This window comes from Galeopterus variegatus, unplaced genomic scaffold (assembly GCF_000696425.1).
Source record: "Galeopterus variegatus unplaced genomic scaffold, G_variegatus-3.0.2 Scaffold7314, whole genome shotgun sequence".
Lineage (NCBI taxonomy): Eukaryota > Metazoa > Chordata > Mammalia > Dermoptera > Cynocephalidae > Galeopterus > Galeopterus variegatus.
Genome location: NW_007733425.1, coordinates 252 through 25905, shown reverse-complemented (window position 1 = coordinate 25905; position 25654 = coordinate 252). Strand labels below are relative to the sequence as shown.

Below are 25654 nucleotides of genomic sequence, written 5' to 3'. Positions count from 1 at the left end.
AATCTTCCCAATGGGCATAACTTTGGGTAGTACGCCTGACTGTGCACTTCGCTTGCGTGGAGAAATGGCCAGATACATGGTTATATACCAATTCATGGGCTGTAGCCAACGGTTTGGCCAGATGGCCAGGGACTTGGAAGGAACATGACTGAAAAATTGGTGAGAAGGAAATTTGGGATGAACCTCTCTGAGCGGGCAAAGGATGTGAAGACATTCGTTTCCCATGTGAATGTCCATGAAAAGATGACCTCAGCAGAGGAGAACTTCAATAATGAGGTAAATAGGATGACTTGTTTTGTGGACACCAGTCAGCCTCTTTCCCCAGCCACTCCTGTCATTGCTCAATGGGCTCATGAACAAAGTGGCCATGGTGGCAGGGATGGAGGTTATGCCTGGACTCAGCAACATAGACTTCCCCTCACCCATGCTGACTTGGCTACGGCCACCCCTGAGTGCCCAATCTGCCAGCTGCAGAGACCGACACTGAGCCCCATATAGCACCATTCCCCAGGGTGACAGGCCAGCTATCTGGTGGCAGGTAGAGCCCATTGGAACTCTTCCATCATGGAAGGACAGTGTTTTGTTCTTACTGGAATAGACATGTACTCTGGATATGGATTTTCCTTCCCTGCACGAAATGCTTCGGCCAAAACTACCATCTGTGGACTCATGGAATGCTACATTCACTGTCATAGCATTCCACACAGCATGGCTTCTGACCAAGGACTCACTCCACAGCTCAAAAGTGTGGCAATGGGCTCATGCTCATGGAATTCTCTGGTCTCACCATGTTCTTCATCATCCTGAAGTGGCCAGTCTGACAGAATAGCAGAATGGCCTTTTGAAGTCACAGTTACAGCACGAGCTAGGTGACAATATCCCACAGGACTGGGGCAAGGTTCTCCCAAAGACTGTGTATGTTCTAAAGCACTGCACGATATATGGTACTGTCTCTCCCATAGCCAGGATTCACGGGTGCAGCAATCAAGGGGTGGGAATGGAAGTGGCGCCATTCAACATTACCCCTAGGACCCACTGGCAAAAGTTTTGTTTCCTTTCTCAGCAACTTTATGATCTGCTGGCCTAGGGGTCTTAGTTCCAGAGGGAGGGATGCTTCCACCAGGAGACAAAACAATGACCCCATTGAACTGGAAGGTAAGGCTGCCACCTGGCCACACGGGGCTCTTCATACCTCTGAGTCAACAGGCTAAGAAAGAAGTTACAGTGTCGGCTGGGTGATCGGTTGGACTCCCAAGAGGAAGGTGGACGACTACCTCACAATGGAGGTAAGGAAGACTGTGTCTGGAATACAGGAGAGCCCTTAGGGAGTCTCTTAGTAGTACCATGCCCTGTGCTTGAGGTCAATGGGAAATTACAGCAACCCAATGCACGCAAGACTGAGAATGGCCCAGACTCTTCAGGAATGAAGGTTTGGGTCACGCCGCTGGGTAAAGAACCACAGCCGGCTGAGGTGCTCGCTGAAGGCAAAGGGAACACAGAATGGGAAGGAGAAGAAGGCGGTTGTAAATCCAGCTTTGTCTACATGACCAGTTGCAGAAACGAGGATTGTAACCATACTCCCTATTGTGTTAAGAATATGTCTGTGTGTACTTATATACTATACATATATTAAGCAATTATCCTTGTTTTTATTCCTCTTATTATCATGTTACATAAGACTCATTGACTTTATATCAGCCTTTAAATATTGTGAGCTTTACATGATAGTATTTGCATTTAAGTCATGGGATACCAGGGGGAGAGTAAACGCCACCTAAGGACTTCACCGCCTCTTCTGGGAAAGGGGTGAACGAGCAGGATAGTTGCACCAGGTTAGGGAGAACTGTTACGTTGTTCCTGTCCCATTTGAAAATGAAGTAGGGTTTAAGGAGATACATAACGACACCAAGTTGACAAGGGTGAACTTGTGATGGTTAATTTTAAGTGTCAACTTGACTAGATTGAGGGGTACATAGAAACGTGGTAAAGCGTTATTTCTGGGTGTGTCTGTGAGGGTGTTTTCAGAAGAGATTAGCACGTAAGCCTGGTGCACAGGGAGAGAAAGACCTGTCCTCAGTGTGGGTGGGCGCCGTCCAGTCCACTGGGGGCCCAGAGAGAACAACACGGGAGGGAAAGGCAAATCTCTCTCTATCCACTGGAGCTGGGACACACTCTTCTCTCCTGTCCATGGACATCCAAACTCGAGACTCTTTAGCCTTGGGGTCCCAGGACTTGCACCAGTGGCACCCCCAACTCTCAGGCACTGGCCTCAGACTGAGACTCACACCATCAGCTTCCCTGCTTCTGAAGCTTCTGGATTTGCACTGAGTGACAGGATCAGCATCCAGTTTGCAGATGGCCTGTCATGGGACTTCTCAGCCGTTACCAACGCGTGAGCCAATTCCCCTAACAAATTCCCTCTGGTGTGTTTATGTACATGTCCTAATGGTTTTGTCTCTCTGTAGAACCCCGTCTAGTATACCACCTAAAGCAGAATATGGACTTCAGCAGTTTAAAATGTCGTTTTAAGCCAAAAAATATGATTACATTAGGAGATAATCTAACTCATTAGACTAGGCATAGGCCTGGACTCTGCAATTCTGGGTAAATTTGCATCATCTGATACTTGAAGTAAACTATTTTGTCTGTACCTCATCTCCAAAACTACAAATACATCACAGGAAAGGCAATTGGAAATGAGGCGAGTGCAGCAGCTGTCACTGAATTCAACTAAACTGGAAATTCTTGAATTAGTTCTAAATAGTATTGCATGCCATGTCCATAGCTACTAAACTGATATAAAACAAAATATATTAGCTGAAAACATGTTGGTTTCTCTAATGTAAATGCATATTTGAAAGCACCTTCTTTCTCCTGTGTTCATACTCACATTGCTGCTTGTGGACAGGGCTCGGCACCCAGCCATGCAGGCTGTTCAGTGTCCCATATCTAGGGTCACCTTCCCCTAAGACATGATAGATTTATGTTTGTTAAGAAAAATATCCAGCCAATGGCAGCCAATTTCTTTTTCTAATAAAATCACTGTATACATTTCTGACAGGTGGAAGAAAATTGTCTTAGGAAAGGAGATCTTTTTACAATTTGCAGGAAAATACCACCTGGGCGAGCAGCCATTTAGTTAGAAGAATACACATTATGCTGCTTAGAAAATTATTGCAAAGCAAAATCTTCAAATCAGCAGAAAAGTGAAGTTTGGCCTTATTAAGACACAATTCGTAGTTTAGATATAAAATCCCTCTAGCTACATTTTACATAAAACCTCTTTTCTAAAGTGAAAAAGTAAAAGGGCTTCCAAGAAGCCTTAAAAGAAATTAATTCATGACTTGTTTTAGGGGATGCTGACAGTTTGAGAAAGGGTCCGTGGTGTGCTAATAAATGTTACAATAAGCAGCGGGGCGTGAGTGTGTGTGTTTTCAGATTTCTCTGATCTGAAACATAGCTGATTTGACGCTATCAATGTGAAGTCAGCCCCTTGCAAAAGTCAGGACAATATAGCAATCAGGTCTCGCCAGCACGTCACTGAAATGGCTCACTAATTAAAATGAGTCAAACTTGTCAGCTCTATTTCAGATTAAGTTATGTTTTGTGACCCTAAGTTTCAGCTGATATTTGCAGTGGTGATTTCAAAGTTCTGATGCACTACCAAGTGCTTAAGTGAGGGACAGCTGCCTCCAAGAAAAGGAAATAGATATCTTCTTTGAAAATTGTCTCCTTCCTCCACGTCCAATTCAAAATACCGAAGTATATTGCTCAACTAGGTTCCATAAATGATCACTTCCAGCAGTGATAACTCTTGCACTACTCTTAGTTAAAACCAATCAACCAAAATGGTGATGCTGGCAGTACATACACTTTCTGGTACCTTCAGGCCCAGGAAATAGGAGCTGCAGCCGTTGGGCTCCTGAGGCTTGTAGCCGGGTCTGGCCATTGGTGCTTTTCCTAACAGGAGGAAAAGAGGAAAGAAGCAGGAAGAAATATTTAGAAATCAAATATTTGGGAACATTCATCAAGTGAAAATTTATTTTTAGGTACATTCTATTTTTTCTTTAAAAGTCACTGTTCCTCACCAGATATTCATATCCAAATTAGGTGATGATGATGATGATGATGTCATAAAAGAATAACAACCTTCAGACCAGTTTGACATTTTTCTCCTCATCTCAAAGAATTTTAGGGGCATTTATTTACTAACAGCTCTAACATTTAAGTTTATGACCTTGAAGATAAGGGCTGTGGAAAAACCGAACTAAAACTCAAGGTCTCTTCCTCCTCTAGCCACTGGAAGACCACGCACCACCCACAGAACAGAGAGAACATTACCTGATCATACACTTAAGGAACGGGAATTTTAACAGTACCACAAATGTGTCTCAGATTAACGTGCAGGAAGTTTAGCACAATTACATATGTGCGGACAAGCAGTACTGACCGAAGAGCAAAGAAAACACCCCGATTACTTGTATCAGAGAACTAAGCAGAAACAATCTGAAGAGCTTTTACGTTCTTCGTTCCTTCCACATGGCTTTTGAGTTACTTTGTGATCTTGCAGATTTGTAGAGAGAAGCTTTGTCAGTTGTATCAATGGCAGTCATCATATGTTAAAGATAAACTTGACCTGAGATGACCTCAGAACAGTCATCTGCACTGGATATTTTCTCCCATTTTCCAGATAAAGAATATGGGGCTAAGAGGTTGCATGACTTGCATAAAGTTAAGCAGAAAGTGGGGGAAATAGGTCAGAAGTTCAGATTTCTTGTTTGTTCCATGTGTTTCCACCATATCTCTGCTTCTTTTTAGATAAGACTGAGGAAATATGCTGAGAATTAATCCTCGGAGTGAGATGCATAGTTTGTTTTCTTTTTTTCCTTTAATCTTCTCCTACCTAGTATTTATTTTCAATTATTTTGTATTATGAAATATTTCAAAACTGAAAGAGACAAACACTTATGTACCCACTGCACAAACATAATAAATGTTAACATTTGCTAGACTGGCTATAAATATTTTTTCTATTTAATTAAATGTTACAGTTCAGATACAATATGGATACAGTCGAAGCCCCTTTTCCTCTCATATTTCTGTTTTAATTTTTAAATACGAAGTCTGCGTTTTAAAGTCCTTCCTCCTTATTCCTCAAAGAAGTAAAAACAAAGATAATATTTTATGATGTGAAAATTATATGAAATTAAAGTTTCAGTATCCATAAGAAAGTTCATCGGGACACAACCACACTGTGTATTTTGGATCAGTTATGGCTGTTTTCACGGAAAAATGGCTGAAGATTGTTATAATCTTGGTGTGGAGATGGTTTTCTAATCAAGACTTAAAATTCAGAAGCCAGAAAGAAAGAGACCGACACATTTGACCTTATAAAACGTAAAACCTTCTTAATAAAGTGAAAACCATTAAGCACTTGGAAGACAAGCTGGAGGGAAACTGAGGAAGCGTCGACCGTGAAAGACGAGCTCTACCGTCGGCCACGACAGTGCCTCCTGGGCCACCCTTTTTCCTCTCTCAGTTTTGTCACTGAAAAGAACAGTAAATACTCCTGGAGCCTTGCGTCCCAGGTCTGGGGCTTCGCTTCTGCCCACCCAGCTGGTCCCACGGCAGGTGCCGGCCAGGGGCGCAGGTCCCTGTTGGAAACGCGTCTGCTGCCACCTTCCAGGCCTGCTGGAATGCAGCAGGAGTAACACAGAACAAAGCAGAACAGTGACAGTTTTACTGAAGTAATGAACTCTGTTATTTTAGTCCCTGAAACAGATGAGGTTATTGCATGAGACTGGGTTAACCAACTCGTCCTGGTTTGCCTGGGACTGTCCCTGTTTGGTACTGAGAGTCCCACATCCCAGGAATCCCCACCTCCTTCCTCAGTCTCCAACTACCTGGGAGGGTGGTCACCCTAGCACGACAACAGTCTGCGTACTTCTAAGCCAATGGCTGCTTTCTTTTCTTTTTTTTTCTTTTTTTTGGTGGCTGGTGTGCACCGGGATCTGAGCCCTTGGCCTCAGCATCACCTGCACCACGCTCTCCCAAGTGAGCCAACTGGCCAGCCCCCCCTGAGAATCTGATGAATGCTGTGAATCCTTTCCCTGAAAAAATATACAAACTTGCAGCTTCATAAAATTTTGCTCTAAGATTTCAGACAGATAAAAAGGTCTCTTTTATTTAAAAAGACTGATATTTAAAGATACTTTTTTTCTTGGAACTAAACCCGAAAAGAAAGCCACCATGAGTTCCTTTTACTAAAGTGTGTCAGTGCGGACGTATCTCTAATGGTTATAGAAACTTTGCTCTGGGGACCTTCATAAGGCAGAGAATGCTTAAATCATCATTTCTTCAAGGGACTTCTTCCACAAGCTGAGAGGGTGTTATCCAGCCGCTGGGATCTCTGGGATTTTAAAATTTTATGTTGAAAGAGAACTGTAAGAATCTGGATGCATTGAACCTGTTCAATATACTGTCTTTCTCATAACAGTTATAAAATTTGGTACCTACCATGCTCCATACATACCACTAATTCTCTATATATTATATTTCATTCTCACAATAACCTTGCAAGGTAGGTATTATTACCATTATTTACATATACAAGTATATGAGGAAACTAAAGTTGCACCAGCAATGGGATTTACCCCCCAAATTTAAACTCAGGATTTTTCCATTACTAGTGTTTCTCAAAGGCTGATTCAAGTACCGTTACCAGATGGCAGTTCTAGGTTCTTGGTCAAACCATGGAGAAAAATTTTCCACAGGACAGAGTGGACCCCACATCATGGTGAGCACCCATAGGGCCAAAGGAAAGGAGGAGGGACAGACAGACAGAACATTTAAACAATGGACTTTATTACAAAGTGAAAGTATACACAGAAGTGTACACAGGCATCCCCCACAAGTCAGGAGCCCCCACCCCCACCCCGATTCTTAGAGGGAGGGTCTGTATTCTGCTCTGGGATGGGGTGTTTCTCTATCCTAACTAAGGGGAGGGATATTCAGGCATGGAGGAGGATCTAGGGTAATTAAGATCTAATGCATTGCTACGAAGTTGCATCAGCTTCCTGTCATGCATCCGTGACTTTCTGAAGTTTTTGGCCATGCTCAGAGGAGTCGCTCTTCCCTTAACTTTGTCCTTTCCTGTTTATCATCAAGGGTGGAAGGTTGTAGAGTGGGTGTCTGCACTTTTGTTCCTCCTAGTGTGCAGGTGTGGGGGGGGGGGTTGTAAACTGCAAACTTCCAGGTGTAGCATGCTGATTGGATGGGGGGTTAAGCTGTCATCAGCTCATTATGGGTTCATTAACTGCCAGGCTAGGCGGCAGTTAATTCTGATCCAGTCTGAATATTTATGAGCGGCCTCCCTGGGGGCGTGTCCCTATTCTCTCCTGCCTCAGGACCACCTGTTAAAAGCACACTCCCAGGGTCCTACCACAGACCTACTAAATCAGAATCTCTGGGGATGGAAAAGGGAGTCTATATTTTAAAAAAGACTCTCAAGGAAATCTTGTTTGCATGGCTGCAGACTCCTTAATACCCTGCTGTGCTACGTATGCTATTGACATACACTGAATCTTGTCATATTTATAGCCCAGTCCTTTGACAAGTACAGATTTTGTGTGTTGACATGAAAATGAATTACTTTAGATATAAGAACTGTGGAAAACAATGTTGACATGCTATTGTAGGTTGTCAGGATCCAAATGCACCTTTATCTGCCTGAATAATTTAACCTATGGGCAGAAGTTCCCCACGGATGGTATCTTGGAATAGAGCTCTTTACCTTGGCTGCACTTTGTAATCACCTGGGAAATGCTAAAATACTGATGTCTGGGCCCAACCCACAGAGATTTTGATTTAATTGGTTTGGTGGTAGGAGTTTTTAAAGCCCCTCAGGTGATTCTAATGTGTAGCTAAAGTAGAAAGCCACTGTTTCAAATAGTAGTAAGTGCCTATCAAATGCAAAATTTTTTCTTGTGAACCATTGGTAAATTGTTCCTTCTGGCAAAAGTTGGTAGTCCTTAAGAGATTTTTTTGTTTCGTTTTGTTTTGTTTTTTCTCTCAGTGTGGTCCCATGACCAGCAGCATAAGGAGCACCCGGGAACTCTTAGAAAAGCAAATTCTCTGGCCCCACTGAGGACCTGCCAATCAGAAACACGGGGCCGGGGCCCAGCAATCTGTTGGAGCCCTCCGGGAACTCAATGCGTCTTGGAGAACCACTGCTCTAAAGACAGAAGAGAAGCATTGTGCACAAAAGGTGTGTCTCAAAACAAGCTAAAAAGGGACAGAGACACATAGGCGTCACCTGTTCAAAAGATTGTTTGATTGACAGTCAAGTAGAGAAGTTATTTTGTGCTCTTTGGGCACAGCGTCCAGGTTCACGGCTCCACTGGGTTCTAAGTGTCTCCCAGGCCCCTCCTTGAGCAGGTTCTGTTTTGCACTGAGCCAGAGCAGTTATTTGCCTCCTGTTATCTCTCTGTTGACTATTCCCATCCCCCACTGGTTGCTGCTGACATCGACCCTGCCTGCCAGAGCCTCTGCAGCTAAACTCTGCTGAACTCCTAATGCTATTTTGCTAGATAAGGAAGAGTTTGGTTCTTGATTTCCTTAAAAAAAAAAAAAAATTGTGCTGTTATCTATTTGCTAAACCACAGATATTAGTCTTGTGTTGCCTCTAGGAAGGAAAACACCTGTGTTAATTGAAATGCCAGAAGCAAGTTAACCTCTCCCTGCTCCATCTGTGCAAACTGGGTGAACATAACCCAGTGGCAAGGCCTCTGCACTTGTCCGGCCAACCTTGGTAAAATCCGTGGCTAGGGGTACACGTGGGCCCCCAACTTTTTAGGCTTTGTACCCTATGAACTTTTCAGAGAAGGTATAGCGTCCTTTTTTAAGTCATTTTCCTACGTGGTTGAAACTTCTATGCTGCAGAACTTTTGTTTCTGGAGCAATGGTTACCCATTATCTGCCAGTCACTCTTAGTGCATGAGGAAGCGACTTCCTTTGCTCAGAGATAAAAAGGGAGAGACTTAGGGGTGAGTCCAGGAAGTATGTGGTGTTTTTGAGTCTCTCCAAACCTGAGTGTTTGGAGCAAAGATTCCCCACGGATGTTTTCCTGCTTGACTTAACTGATGCACCATTTTCATCTCTGATCCCACGATGGGACATTTGATAAACTAAACCATAAAATTAAGGCTCCGTGAGCCCATGATTGCTTCCGAAACTTTTTCGTCCCCATTGGAAGTCACACGGGCGGCCTCCGTGCAGCCCGGCCTGCTCCCTGGCCCCTGCGGACCCTCTTCACAGCTCAGGCAGGGTAGGGTAGGTGCTCGCAAGTCTAGGTCTGGCCTCGGCCCCTCGGGTCCCTAGGACAGCAAGGCGGGCCTGCCATTGCAGACGGGGGCGGAGATGGCTCGGCAGAGTCCGGCAACCTGGTGCCCGTGAGAGGCTGGCAGAGCCAGCAGGAAGGTGCGAACTGCAGCAGGGGAAGGGGAAACCTCAGAGGGGCGAGCTGTGAGTGTACAACTCCAGCTTCAGTTGCCACCCCTAGGCAGTCCTCACAGGGTCCTCCCTCACTCTTTGTCCCCACCCTAACCTTTCTTTCTTTTTTGGGGGGCGGGTGGCTGGTGAGGAGATCCGAACCCTTGACCTTGGTATTACCAGCACTCAACAAACTCATTAAAATGGCCAAAATTTCACTGGGTGTCCTATATTTTTATTTGCTAAATCTGGAAACTCTACCTAAGAGGTGGAGAACAGGAAAAAGTACGTGGCAAATTGTGACCCTTCTGGGGCTGCCAACAGGTCCACTAGTCATCATTTTTATGGGAAGAGAAACCGTACACTCACCGTATCGGCACCTGTACTGACAGACTCCATTCTTCCCTCCCAGCAGCTCCAGGAAGGAATCGAAGTAGCTGTTGACAGATTCAAAGCTGCCCCGGAGGCGCCGAAGGCCCCAGTCTGAATAGGACTCCTCTGCATCAGGGCTGGTGTCGCTCTGAGCCAGGCCACCCCCCAGGCTAAGCCACAGTATCAAGAAGCCGGTGGCCAGCTTCATCCTGCAGCCAGGTAGGTGCTAAGTTCCCTCCTCAAATCCCAGCCAGTGTCCCAGGAAGTCCAGGCGCACAGCCCACCGGCCAGATGTCAGGCAGGACAGGGAAAGGGATTAACTGGAACATTCAATCTGTGTGTTCCCAGAGGTGGACTTTAAACATAGCTATGGAGGTTAGGATGAGATCAGGGCAATTAGAAAGAGGGCGAAGGTCAGGCGCTGGGAGGGCCTGTCTGAGGGATGGCCAGTGAGAGAGAAACTTCAAAGTGGAGTCCACACCCTGGAGGAGGGTGATGTTGGCCAACTTCTGAGAGATGGATCAGTGGGGCATTTGCAATTCTACCCTCGCCAGCTTCTTAATCTATGGATCCATTATAAGTGTGGCACTTCAGTGCTACCCGCTTGACACAAGAGCTTGTCCCAGGGTCCTAGCCACACCCCTAAGTCAGTCATCTACATATGGTCTCTAGAGAGATGCAGGAGGGTGTGCAAAGGGCTCAGGAAACCCCCATGATGGTGGGTTAACAGTGTCACTTTTACCCACAAGCGGGAGTGTGCTTGAAGTGTGCACTAAGTAGGAGTTCAGATCTGAGATCCCAGCCTCTGCCGTGGTCTCTATTTAGCTCTCAGACTCATACATACTGTAATCTGGCAGAGCTCCTAAATGTGGCCATCTGAGTGCTGGGGCATTTTGGCATCTATTTACAGCAGTATCTTTTATTTATACTCGGCATTATTAGGTCATAAGATAATGAGAACTACAGATGGCACAAGGACAGTTCTGGGGTACTCAGCTCTGCTAATGTTTTTTCTTTGAGTTACTTAAACATCAGGGGGTTTATCAGAAAGTCTATTTGAGATTTTAGGCTTTAAGATTGTTGACTGAAGTCTAGTGTTTTGGCATCACTTTTAGTTTATAGTTTGCTTTTAGTCATGTGAAGAAATACCATCTATAAAATGACCAGTCTATAAAAATGATACCTTTTTGGACCAAGTGGACCAAATGAATCATTTAGCTGCTTTCTCATATGCCTGAAAAGCCCCATAGAAAATAATGAATTTCTTCATTTTAGGTAAGAAATGTGTTTGTCTAAAGACTCAGATTCCAGGAAGAGTAGTGGTTAAAAAAATATTCATATTAACAGCAATGCCACCCAATATTTTAAAGCACCTATACTTTTCCAAACCACACACACACACACACACACACACACACACACACACACACACACAATCACTTCAGTTCTTTGAAGTGGGTAAATATTGTTCCCATTTGAGAGGTCAGAAAACTGAAACACAAAAATTAAATGACTTGGTGAAAGCAGGCCAGGCTATGGTAAATCTGGGACCAGGGACAGCTACATAATTTGTGGCACACAGTCAAAACAAAAATGCAGAGCTCCCTCTCCAAAAGCAGGGGAAACTGCCATTAAAGATATTAAATACAAAGATTTTTCCTTTAAAAATGTTTTATTCTTTGTAAACTATAATAGAAGTTATAGTAATACATGAGTAACAATATAAACATAAATTTTAAAAAGTATTTTTGGTGTCATAATCTTATATAATATAATAATACTTTATAAATATGAGATATCTTGCTTGATAGTAGAATTTTTCTGACTTTTCTAAAAATTCTTTCATTAGGCCAACAAAGTTTATACTTTTAACAACTTCATTTTCAATTGATATAATTGAAAACTATGTCAGTTGCTCTTGGCAAATGTAAGATGGCAAGTAATATTTGATAATTTTTAATTTTGAGAAGGATCTTTTGCTGATGCAACTGTTTTTACAGCTGTTAATATTTTCCCCCATTTCTTGGTGCCTTAAAGATTTTTTATTGTGGTAAAATACACGTAAATTAATATTTACCATTTTAACCATTTTTAAGTGTACAATGCAGTGGCGTTAAGTACATTCATCCAATGTTGTGCAATAATTCCTCATATCCCCCTCCCCCCAGCCTTTGGCAACCACTGTTCTACTTTCTGTCCTTATGAATTTGTCTATTTTAGGTACCTCATATGAATGGAATCATACAGTATGTGTCCTTTTGTTTCTGGCTTATTTCAGAATGTTTTTAAGTTCATCCATGTTATATGTATTGATACTTCATTATTGTGAATAATGCTGCTGTGAATATTGGTGTACAAATACCTGCTGGAGTCCCTGCTCTCAATTCTTTTGGGTATATACCTAGAACTGGATATGCTGGGTCATATGGTAATCCTGTGTTTAACTTTTTGAAGTTATCATTCTACTTTCCACAGTGACTCCACCATTTGCATTCCCACAGCAATGTACAAGAGTTCCATTTTCTCCACATCCTTGCCAACACTTGCTATTTTTTATTTTTCCAACAATAGCCATCCTAATGGGAGTGAGGTGGTATCTCAATGTGGTTTTGACTTGCATTTCCCTAACGATTAGTGTTGTTTCACCTTTTCATGTGCTTATTGGTCATTTGTTTATCTCCTTTGAAGATATGTCTATTCAGGTCCTTTGACTATTTAATTGGGTGTTTTTTTGTTGTTGAGTTTTAGAAATTCTTTAATATATTTTGAATATTAACGTCTTATCAGATATGATTTGCAGATATTTTCTCGCATTCTGTGGAGTGCCTTTTCACTCTCTTGATAGTGTCTTTTGAATCACAAAGTTTACAATTTTGATAAAATCCAATTTATCTGTTTTTCTTTAGTTGCCTGTGTTTTCAGTGTCATAGCCAAAAAAGCATTACCAAGCCCAAGGTCATGAGGATCTTCTCTCTCATATGTTTTCTTTAAGAATTGTGTAGTTTCACTCTTATGTTTTGGTCTTAGATCCATTTTTTGGAAGAATAAAATAGTGTAACAGTTTTATTTATGTCACTAGGATTAAGGTCTGAGTTTTTTTCTTTGGAATTGTAAATCTTCCTATTGGCAGGAATATTAAACTCATCTTGTCTAATAGCTGTTCTGATGCTTGAATCCCCTCTGTTTTAATCCATCTTTTTGGTTGCTTCAGCCATCACATTTTTAACATGTGTTAAACATGTGAGGAGGGAGTGGTTATGTTTTAGTTTGAGAATTTAAACATGCTTTCTCTTTAAAGAAGGAAAATTTAGCCTATTGTGACCTCACCTCAAGTGTTTTTCTCAAAATTGTAAAGAATAAAGCAAATGGACTCCTGCAGTTAAAGAATATCGCATACTCCTTTCTTTTCTGATGTGTTTCTATCTAGATTCTAAGGTTTGGCTTCTGCAGATGACATAGCATCATTCCTTTTTTTTAAAATAAGAGATGCTGTCACTTTTTGAATGAGAAATAGAAGATCATTGTTAGAGCAGATAAGGAAAAATTGAGTCACTTATTTACAAAAGGCTTTTCTCTCTGACAACCAGCATTCATTATCAAAATTAATAGCATATTTTGGAAGTCAGCCTTTTCATATCATGGGTGTTCTAACTCAACAACTGGATAAAAATGTAGTGAAGAAAACAGAGTATTTCTGAATGCCAAATCCAGGAATTCTAGCTACACTTTCCATCTGTTTTCATCAAACCCCTGGACTTCATCCTTTCACAAGTTCTTCCTCCCTCGTTTATTCCCATATTGAAGTATTTGGAAATCTTTATGTATGAGAAAGGATTAATGGTAATGAGACCAATTTCATCAACTATGTAGTTTGTTGAGTGTTTTTTTTTCCATAAAAGAGTGTTGAAATGTGTCAAATGCATTTTTTGTATCAGTTCAAATGATCATGTTTTTTAATTCCTCCATTTCTATTAATGTGGTGTACTACATTGATTGATTTTCATATGCTGAACCTTCCTTGCATTCCAGGAATATAACTCATTTGGTTGTGGTGTATAATCTTTTAAAATTTGCTGCTGAGTTTGATTTGCTAGTATTTTGATGAGGATATTTGCATCAATATTTACAAGGGATATTGGTCTGTAGTTTTCTTGTAGGGTCTTTGTCTGGCTTTCAGATCAAGGGAATGCTGGACTCTTAGAATAAATTAGAAAATGTTTCTTCCTCCCTCTTCAATGTTTTAGAAGAACTCGAGAAGGATTGGCATTAATTTTTCTTTAAATGTTTTGTAGAATTCACCAGTGAAGCTATCTGGTCCAGGGCTTTTCTTTGCTGGAAAGTTTTTGATTACTGATTCAACCCCATACTAGTGATAGGTCTATTCAGATTTTCCATTTGCTCATTATTCAGTCTTGGTAGATCATGTGTTTTAAGGAAGTTGTACATTTCATCTAGGTTACCTCATTTGTTTCTGTACAATTGTTCATAGTATTCCCTTATAAATCTTTTTATTTCTGTAAAATCAGTAGTAATGTCCCCACTTTCACTTCTAATTTTAATAATTTGAGTCTTCTTTTTTACTTAGTCATTCTAAGTAAAAGATTTGTCAATTTTGATCTTCCCATAGAATCAGCTTTGGTTTTGTTGATTTTTCTTTATTGTTTCTTATTCTCTGTTTTATTTATCTCTATTCTAATCTTTATTATTTCCTTCTTCCTTCTAACTTTGAGTTTAGCTCTTTTTTTTTTTTTAGTTCTTTAAAGTGTAATTAGATTATTTATTTGAGATCATTCTTCTTTTCAAATGTAAGTGTTTGCACTTAAAAATATCCATCTTAGCAGTACTTTCACTATATCATGTAAGTTTTGGAACATTGTGTTTTTGTTTTTATTTGTCTCAAGGTATTTTCTAATTTCTCTTGTGATTTCTTCTTTGACCTATTGGTTGTTTAACAGTGTGTTGTTTCATATCCATATTTTGTGAATTTTTCAGTTTTTCTTCTGTTAATTATTTCTAAATTCCCGCCATTTTGATTGGAAAAGATACTTTGTATGGTTTCAATCTTTTTAAGTTTATTAAGACTTGTTTGCTGGCCTAACATAGTCTATTCTGGAGAATGGTCTATGTAAACTTCAGGAAAATGTGTATTCTGCTGTTGTCAGGTGGAATGTTCTCCAGATGTCTGTTTGGTCCAAGGGTTTTATAGTGTTGTTCAAGTCCTCTATTTCCTTAGTGATCTTCTGTCTGATTGTTCTGTCCATTATTAAAAGAGGGGTATTGAATTCTACAGCTATTATTGTAGAACTATTTCTCCCTCCAATTCTGTCAATGTTTACTTTTTTTGTTAAGCTCTGATGTTAGCTGCATATATGTTTATACTTGTTATATCTTCTTGGTGAATTGACCCTTTTATCAATATATAATGTCCTTCTTTGTCTGTTGTAACAGTTTTTTACTTGAAATCTATTTTGTCTGGTATTAGGATAGACACCCCAACTCTCTTTTGGTTACTATTTGCATGTAATATATTTTTTCTTTCTGTCTTTGTTTTATGTTGCTATAGCAGAATACCCGAGACTGGGTAATTTATTAAAAAAATATAAATTATTTGGCGCACAATTCTGAAGGCTGGGAAATTCAAGAAGTGGTGCTGACATCAGGTGGGTTTCCAGTGAGGGTCTCATACTGTGTCACAACATGGTAGAGAATCAAAAGTGGAAGCAGGCATGTACAAAAAGGGATAAAACACAAGAGGCAACCTTGCTTTATAACAACCTACTCTCACAGAAACTAATCCATTTCCTCAAGAACTAATCCATTCCCATGAGAACTAACCCAGTCTCTTAGGAAAGACATTATCTTAAGGACCTAATCATCTCTTAAAGTCACCACCTCTGGGGCCGGCCCGGTGGCGCACTGCTACAGTGCGCCGCTTGGGAAGCGCAGCGGCGTTCCCGCCGAGAGTTCGGATCCCACATTTAGACCGGCCGCTCACTGGCTGAGCGAGCAGCGGGGGCAACGCCGAGGGTTGCGATCCCGTTGCCGGTCTCGGTCCGGTACGGGCGTAACACTGAGGGTTGCGATCCGTTGCCGGTCACGAAAAAAGACAAAAAGCCAAAAAAAAAAAATAAAGTCACCACCTCTGAACACCATTATGTTGGCAATTAAATTTCAATATGAGTTTTGGTGGGTACAAACCATAGTACTATCCTTTCATTGTCAACTTTTTTTTTTTTTTTTTTTTGGCAGCTGGCTAGTGCAAGGATCTGAATTCAAACTATTTTTGTCCTTAGATCTAAAGGGAGTCTCTTATAGACAGCATATACTTGGATCATGTCTTTTTTTTTTTTTCCTTTTTGTCTTTTTTCATGACCGGTAATGGGATCGCGACCGGCAACGGGATCGCAACCCTTGGTGTCGCGCCCACACTGCGCTCAACCAGTGAGCGGACCAGTCTCTATATAGGATCCAAACCCTCAGCGGGAGTGCTGCCACACTCCCAAGCACTGCACTCTACCGAGTGCGCCACCGGGCCGGCCCAGATCATGTTTTTTAAAAATCTACTTTCCAGTTTCTGCCTTTTGTTTGGAGAGTTTAATCCATTTACATTTAAAGTAATTACTGATAAGGTGTCTTAGTCTGTTTTCTGTTCCTATAACTGAATACCCAGGGCTGGGTAGTTTATAAAGAAAAGGAGAGTTTATTTCTTCTGGTTCTGGGGACTGAGAAGTCCAAGGTTGAGAAGGCACATCTGGTGAGGGCAGTACAGGGCATCATGTGTTGAGGGGGCTGAGTGTGTTAGCTCTCTCATCTTCATCTTCTTCTTTTTTTTTTTTTTTTTGGTGGCTGGCTGGCAAGGGAATTTGAACTCTTGACTTTGGTGTTACCAGCACCGTGCTCTCCCAAGTGAGCTAACCACCCAGCCCTCTCTTCCTCTTTATATAAAAAAGAGTCCCACTCCCATCATAATCCATTAACCCATTAATCCATGAATGGATTAGTCCATTCATGAGGACAGAGTCCTCTGAACCAATCACTCCTTAAAGGGCTCCACCTCTCAATACTGCCATATTGGGAATTAAGTTTCAACCTGAGTTTCAGAGGGGACATTCAAATAGTAGCAGAAGGATTTACTCTTGCTATTTTGCTATTAGTTTCGTGTATATCTTATAGCATTTTTGTCTCTCATTTCCTCGATTACTGTGTTCTTTTGTGTTAAGTTTTTTTGTAGTGACACATTTTGATTCTCTTATTTAATTTTGTATATATCCTAGATGTTTTCTTTGTGGTTACCATGGGGATAACATATAATATACTATAGTTATAATAATTTAATTTGAATTGATACCAACTCAACTTCAGTCAAATACAAAAACTCTACTTCTATTCAGCTCTGCCCCCTTTTTATTGATGTCATATTTCATCTTCATGCACTGTATGCCCAATAGCATAGACTTATAATTATTTTTTAAATGTCTTTTAAATCACTTAGAAAATAAAAAGTGGAGTTACAAACCAAAATTACAATAATCTTTTATAATAATCTCCTATATTTGTCTATATATTTAACTTTACTGGAGATCTTTCTATCCTCTTGCAGCTTTGATTTACTGTCTAGTATCCATTTATTTCAACCTGAAGGATTCCCATAGCATTTCTTGTAGGGCAGGTCTAGTGATACTGTACTCCCTCAGCTTTTATGTATCTGGGAATGTCTTAATTTCTCCCACATTTTTGAAGGGCAGTTTTGCTGGACATAGAATTCTCAGTTTATTTATTTTTTTCTTTCAGGTCTCTAAATATATCATCCCACTGCTTTGGCCTCCAGGATTTCTGCTGAGAAATTGGCAGATAATCTTGTTGAGGATTAGTTCAGCTGCCTGGTGTTCCTGTGGAGCCCTGGACAGCCCCAAGGCTTATGTATATATGCTGGGCCAGTTGCTCGGCACCTGATCTTCCTGCTGTGCCCACAGAGCTGATCATATCTCCACTGCTCACATACATGCTGTACTGTCCCATCAGACTTCACTTTCAAAACATAAATTCGATAAAAATGTTAAGAATTTGAAGGCAGTGATAGCAGAACACTAATCCAAGCATGGGGCTCTACTGAGAAGATGGCACCCATCAAGCTGGCCCTTGCTGGAACTAAAACTCAACTCTCCCAATTTACAGCCACACATACCTTCTACTCCAGAAACAGCAGAGCCTCTCTTCAATTGAAATCTTAAGTGGAAATAGAATATATAAAATCTTTCTTATGTTACGACTAAAATACTTTTAAAAAACAAAAAAAAAGTTTATAACAGAGAGCCTGACCACTTAAGGTTTTTGTTGTTGTGTTGTTTTGCTTTTGGCGGCTGGCCAGTATGGGAATCCAAACCCTTGACCTTGATGTTATAATACCATGATCTAACCAACTGAGCTAACTGGCCAGCTCTTGAGGTTTTTTAAAGATGCAATTCATAGGTATCATCTTGTTATCTTTGTTTCAAATAACTTAAGTTCACCTCTCAGACTGAGTCCCTGGTGATTTGAGTAACATGGTTTTGATTTATGTGTAGGCATATTGGGACTGACTGAGTACAAGCTGTGTCTCTGGAGAATGAGATGGAGGTCTCTCTAGTTGCCCCCTTTCCCCTACCCTATACCCTTCACAGTTTTCTACGGCCAGGTGTGTGTGTGTGTGCATGTGTTTATGCTCCTATTGTATTCAGGACATTATACTAGTTTGTGTAGTATGAAATAGACCCTACTGTGGCTTTGCAAGCCTACTGGGAGACAGAACGTGTGCAAATAGAGAAGCAGTATGAAGTGGCCATGGGAACCCAGAGGACTCAGTGTAGGTAAAGGTACTTAGAGAAGACAGGTTCATCTGGGTGCTATAGAGAAAGCTGTATATAAATGGAAGAGAAGGGAAGCCATTCCAGGGAGCCAGAAGGAGCATAGTGTACTCTCTTCTTTACACAGCCTTTAATTACAAAATTCCTCTGCTGGAAAGCCTTCCTCTGTCTGGCCAAATCTGACCCATCCTTCGTGGCTCAGTATGACTTACTCTTCTATGAAATTTAGCTTAATAATTATAATGACAGTGACCACCACTTACTGAGCACTTGCTCTGTGCCTGGCCTGGTGCTAAATGTGTTCTTACATTTCCAAGAGTAACTACCAGAACTTTGTAAGATAGGTGTTATCACTATTTTACATATGAAGGTAATGAAGCATAAAAACAGAGGTTGAATAATTTGTCCAAAATCAAACAGACTGTAAGTGGTTAAAGTGGGACTAAATACAGGACTAATTGCAAAGCCTGTTCCCTTAATCAGTATACAATATTGGCTACTATTTTATTGGCACTGCTCCAGCCCCATTGATTACTAGTTCTCCTAACTCCCATAAGCATGTGGTCTATATCCCCTGAAGTAGCAGACACTGTCAGTGCCTTACCCTCTACCTATACTGCCTGTTATGTATGCTGATCAGAGTTTGAACTACCAGCACCTTCATATCTTTGCCTGAAGGTTCTCTCTGGTTACTGGAACCTACTCTACCATATCTAAGTATAGCTGACTAGAAGTACTTTGGGGAAGTAATTCCCCTGGGAGCAGCCCTCAACAAATGTATGACAGGAGTTGGTGTATTAATACCCTGTTCTTTTGCCCCGGACAGGGAGACAGAATTCTGAGGTGTATTTTTTACACTGTTACTGAGTGCTCGCTGGAGAACTTAAGGTCCGGGTGCCCACGGTGCTAATATTCTGCTTACTGGCTTCTTTCTCTTACTTCCACTCTCTCCTTCTCCTTAGGTCACCTCATAAATAAACTACTAGCTCATCTCAGGGACTGCTTCTGGGAAATACAAACTAAGACACTCATTTAAGTATTACTTCTAATACTTATTTAGACCTTCTGTGTGCATACACATCTTTTCTTATTTTATTTAGATCTTCTGTGCGCATACACATCTTTTCTCTAATAAGGCAGATACATCCTCTAGGTCTTATCATTCCCCTACCCCAAAGTAATATTTAGCATGGGATTCAGAATGAGGTAGGTGCTCTGAACAAACCCACTCAGTTGAATTGCCAGACTTTGTCCCAATAACTTCTGATGTTAGGAAGGCAAACCTGATAGCTTAATGTGCAATGGGCCACTGGAAATGCTGTGGTTGGAGTGCAAGATGACAGCCTTACCAGGTAACCCTGTCAAGGGATAATTGGGGAAAGGTCCTGAAGGAATTTTCTATTTCTAGGATTATTTGCAAGTCCAAATTTTGGAGCATCCAAAGAAAAGTTAGGACCTGGATGTGTATTTGATGATTTTGATCCACTGAGCATTCAATCTGAATTTATAAAATGATCAGGAAGCAGCCCAGGGTTTATGTGAGGAGACTAAAAACATTGGCTCCCTTGCTCTAATTAAAAGGACTAAAGGAATGCATGTGCTTTGCAGGCAAATGAACCAAGACAGAAGGGAAAAAAACAGACTATTAAATGTTTATGTAAAAAATTGACTATGTGTATAGAGGCCCTGAGAAAAGGGCGAGTTTAAAGAAAAGTGACCTCTGCAATAGTCCTCTCCTTTAGATAATCACAATAACCGCAAGTATTCCTCAGCAGGACTTTTAGAATGCTGAGTTGCCCCCAACTCAATTTATGAACTGCCAGCAGAGCCCTAAACATCTCTCCCTCTCTCTCTCTTTCTCACACCCACCACCTCCACCACCCCCTGCTCAGTAAACTTCCATTATTCCCCATTGCTTACCAAATCAAGTCAAACTTCACCTTAGATTCAAGCGTCTTCATGATCTGGTCCTAACCTGCATTTTTCAACCATATTTTCCATGTTTCTCTTCTTGTACTACATGCTTATCAATGTTAATCTCCTAGTACTCTCAACTTTGAACTGCCTTTTTTCCCTGCCTGTCCTTCGATTCCCAATGCCTCTCTACCTTCTGAATGTCACCTATTCCACATAGACTTCATCCTTCAACATCCCTACCCCCTACCATCCCTCAGCATCTTCCCACCACCACTGGGCCCTCAAAGCTAGAAATTATCTTTCTCTTATTCATTCTAAAATGCTTCTAAGTAGGATTTTATCTCTACTATCATAACACCCTTTCAACCTAGTAGTATAATTGTATATAGTGTTTCTCAGATTTTCCTCTAAATCATATGATCTGCAAGTAAAGAGAAATTATTTCCTTCCTAATCATTATTCCTTATGTTGGCCCAGACTCTTATAAGTGAACACTTTAAGAAAAAGTTAGTTAAAAATGACTAGGTCACAAAATCCATGGGAGTATTGAGTTTGGATGCTACATAGCAGGGAAAATGCCTAACCCACCACTGCTGCCACTTGATATTTATGACACTAAGGACTAGGTGCCAGAAACTGGGCCACCAAATGCCACTATCATAAAGCTTGCCAAAAGATTCAGTCTCATGTGCAAATACTGCCATATGTTGTTCTCAGGTGCATTTGCCTGATGAAACCTAGGCAGGTTACTACAGACAAGGAAGTCTTTGCAAATATTTTAGCTTTCAGCTTCTTCGGTATAGAAAAATAACTGGTGGCCAAGGTCATGGGTTTGGATCCCTATACTGGCCAGCCACCAAAAAAAAAAAAAAAGTAAAAATAAGAATTGGGATGAGCAGAGTGAGCCCTTCTAAATTATCTGGTACATACTTATTTTCTTTTTCTTATTATGCTTACCAGCACCTACAGAAACATTTTGAGTGGAAGAATTGCTAGCAAGCATTCTAACCTTATTTCTGGTGTTAACCAGAATTCTTCAAAATGAGTCTCACAATCAAGTGCAATATTTGCTAAAAGTTTATGGTAGATACCACCGATCAGGTTAAGGAGGCTTCCTTCTACTAGTTTTCAAGTTTTTTTTTTTTTTTTTTTTTTTTTCCCAATCATTATGTCAAATACCTTTCCCTAACAATATCATATGTTTATGATGTGGATTTTAACAGATTTTTAAAATGTTGAACCATCCTTACATTCTTGGGATAAATACTTGGTCAAGATATTTTTGATTTATGACTTACATTGCCTGGTTGTTTGCTAATTTTTTATGAATAGACTTTACTAAGAATAATTTATATAGAATAAAAGGCACACATTTTAAGTACAATGAGTTTTGACAAATGCATACACCTGAGTAACCACCACCAGTATACAGAACATTTTCACCACCCCAAAATGTCCCTTGTGCACCTTTCATGTCAATCCCCATTCCACCCCCAAACCCACTGTTGCCCCTGGCAAACAGTAACCTACTTTCTATCACTATAGATTAAATTTCTTTCCTAGTTTCATGTAAACGTAATTATAAAGTATTTACTCTTCTGTGCCTGGCTTCTTTCCCTCAGCACGTTTTTGAGATTCATATATGTCACAAATTTACTTCATTTTATTGCTGAGAAATATTCCATTGAATGGAGATGCCACAATTTGGCTATCCATTCCACTATGGATGGAAATTTGGGTCATTTCTAGTTTGGGCCTATTATAATGCCACTATGAACATTCATATACAAGTCTTAGATGTATGTTTTCAACTTTCTTGGGTAAATACCTAAGAGTGGAATTGATGGGTTAAGTCTATGAGAGAGCTCCAAAAAATTCATGGGAAAATTTGTTTACCTTTTAATTCTGTTTTTCCATTAACTTTTTGAAGTACCCTCATATATTTAACTTCATAAGAAAATACAAAGCTGTTTGCCAAAGTGGTTGTACCATATTACATTTCCACCAGCAATATATCAAAGTTCCAGTGATTTCATATTCTCACCAACACTTAGCATTGTCAGTCTTTTCAATTTTAGCCATTCTAGTGAGTGTGTAGTAATACCCTATTGTGATTTCAGTTTGCATTTCCCTGATGATGACTAATGATCTTAAGCATCTCTTAAAAAATTTTTTTTTACTGAAACATAATTGTATGTGTTTGTGGGGCACCATGTTGAATATCAATACCTGTGTGCAATATGTCATGCTCAAATCAGAATAATTAGTATATTCAACATTACACAATATAATCATTTTTTTGTGGCTCTTTTCATATGCTTTGTAACCATTCACGTATCTTCTTTGGTGAAGTGTCTATTAAAATCTTTTGCACTTTTAAAATTGGGCTGTCATATTAATCTGGATACAAGTCCTTTTTCAGATACATATATGGTGAATATCTTCTTCCAGTCCGTAACTTGCTTTTCATTTTATTATGTCTTTCAAAGGGCAGAGATTTTAAATATTGGTAAATTCCAATTTCTTTCTTTTATAGTTAATGCTTTTTACATCCTACAAAATCATTCCCTAAAGTCACACAGATTTTTTTTACTGTTTTTTGCTGTTTTTATAGTTTTATCTTTCATATTCAGGTGTATGACCCATTTCAAGTTTTGTGTATAGCATGAAGTAAAGGTTGTGGCTTGACAGATACATAGGTAGATAGATAGGTGGTAGACAAATATCCAATTGTTCTGGTAACATTTGTTGAAAAGACTACCCATTTCCTATTGAATTACCTTGGCTCCTTTGTGGAGAAATCAATTGACCACAGATGTGCTTGTCTATTTCTGGACTTTCTATTCTGTTTCATTGATCTATATGTCTGTTCTTATAATGAAAACACACTATCTTGACTATTGTTGCTTCATAAAAAGTCTTTAAATTAGGTCATGTAAATCTTCCAACTTTATTCCTCTTTTCCCAAATTGTTTTATTCTAGATCCTTTGTATATTTCAGATTGAGAATTTGTTTGGCTCCTTTTTATAATTTCTCTTTGTTGATGATCTCATATTGTTCATATAAAGACTTCATTTAGTTCTTTGTCCATGTTTTCCTTCAGCTCTTTTGGCATATTTAAGATGGGTGTTTTAAAGTCTTTGTCTAGTACCTCTGAAGCCTATTTCTTCAAAGACAGTTTCTGCCATTTTTTCTCTCTTTAAATGGGCCATATTTTCCTGTGTTTTTCTAGTTGAAAATTAATCATTTCAAAAAAGTTCTCTCTCCCAGGCTTGGCAGACAGGATCCAAGCTGAGGACAACCTTCACTAATTTGCAGGGCGTGTTCTCAGTTTTGGGATCAGCCTGGCATGATCCAGGATTAAAGTCCTTAAGGCTTCCTCAGCTATGCTTCCTTTCTCCATCTGAGCTCTGAGTTAGGTGAAAAAGACTAGTCCTTCATGCAGCTCCCAGACAAGTTAGAAAATTGGAAATAAGTTCTGTTCTGCTCCTTCTAGTACAAGGGAGGGAATCAGGAACTGAGCAATGATACCTAAAAGTGCTGGTTTTCATTGAGATAAGGAGTTTGTACCACAATGTAAATAACATATTGCTTTCTTCATCTAGAAAGTCTTGCTATGAAAAAAAGTCATCTGAACTAAATAAAGTGTGTACTTACTGATATCTTTATTTTCCTTTTAATGTAAGCTCCTTATTTTATGGTTTTTCTTAAACCAGCTGCCATGGTTTAAGAAAAACCATGGCTGGGCCGGCCCGGTGGCGCACTGCTACAGTGCGCCGCTTGGGAGCGCAGCGACGCTCCCGCCGAGGGTTCGGATCCCACATACAGATCGGCCGCTCACTGGCTGAGCAGGGTGCGGGCACAACACCGAGGGTTGCGATCCCGTTGCCGGTCCCGGTCCGGTACGGGCGCGACACTGAGGGTTGCGATCCGTTGCCGGTCACGAAAAAAGACAAAAAGGAAAAAAAAAGAAAAACCATGGCAGCTCATTTGCAAACCACACTGAGTAACACTGTTTCAAAGCAGTATTATTACCTTACTTGAACTTTCCTTATTTTCCCCATAGTTGAAAAAAATAAAAAGGGAATGTGGGAAAGATACACTGATTATTTTTAGTAAGGAATACTTTTTTTTCTATCTCATGATAAAAGCCCAAAAGGTATTTCATGTCACAGAACCTCAACTTTTTTGCCTTTTAAAAGTAAAATAAAAATTGAACATAACTAAATTAGACTATTATGTAAGTTATTTTATCTTCTAAGATTTAACAACTACAATTTATCACATATGTATCAAAGGATAAAATTAATATCTGTTATTAGAAGTTAACCATTATACAGTTACTTTACATGATATGATTTAACCCACGATATATCTAAACCCATGTAAAACCTACTTTGCAGTGGAGTTCAACTACGCTAATGCTTTAAAGTAGATACATATCACCCTATATTAAAATTGTTCTATTCTCAACACCTTAAAGTGCTTAGCCTAAAACAGATTTATATTAGAAATAAGCCTATTACAAAATTTGAAAGACCAAATGACAGAATTTAAGGATTCTCCTTTTTCAGATTTTAAAGCTTATTTCATCTGTAATTATCTTGCTTTGTACAACTAATTTCAACAGAACAGTGCTGCAATGGGAGTTCAACGAAGCCCCAAAAGGAAGAAGATGGTGGACTTCCATCTTTTGGTTGTTCCTTTTACTTAACATCTGCTTGTACATTTGATAAGAACAGGGCTGACTGGTTAGCACAGTTGGTTAGAGCACTACCTTGTAACTCCAAGGTCAAGGGTTTGGATCCCCATTACCAGCCAGCTGTGCCCCTCCCCCCACCACAAATAAATAAATAAAATTAACAATTAAAAAAAAACCCCAAAACAACTTATCAGTCTTTCTGCATCAAAATTTATATTTAACTGAAGGCTACGTGAACACAAAAAGTAAACTTTAAAGACCTAAAATAAAAGTTAAGAAAGCAGCCAAAAACTTTACTGGTCTACTACAGTTAATTTTGCAAAACCCATC

General features: G+C 40.1%; 1 protein-coding gene across 1 annotated transcript in view; it reads right to left on the bottom strand.

Annotated features, from left to right (window-relative positions):
- PLA2G12B (phospholipase A2, group XIIB) overlaps positions 1-10123 on the bottom strand; it is an 18399-nt gene extending 8276 nt beyond the window's left edge. Inside the window, exons 1-2 of the mRNA XM_008591816.1 lie at positions 9859-10123; positions 3872-3960 (exon numbers count right to left, since the gene is read on the bottom strand). Of these exons, the coding sequence (XP_008590038.1) occupies positions 3872-3960; positions 9859-10069 (300 nt within the window). The 5' untranslated portion in view covers positions 10070-10123. The remainder of the gene's footprint in view (positions 1-3871; positions 3961-9858) is intronic.
- Between the last annotated feature and the right edge of the window lie 15531 nt (positions 10124-25654).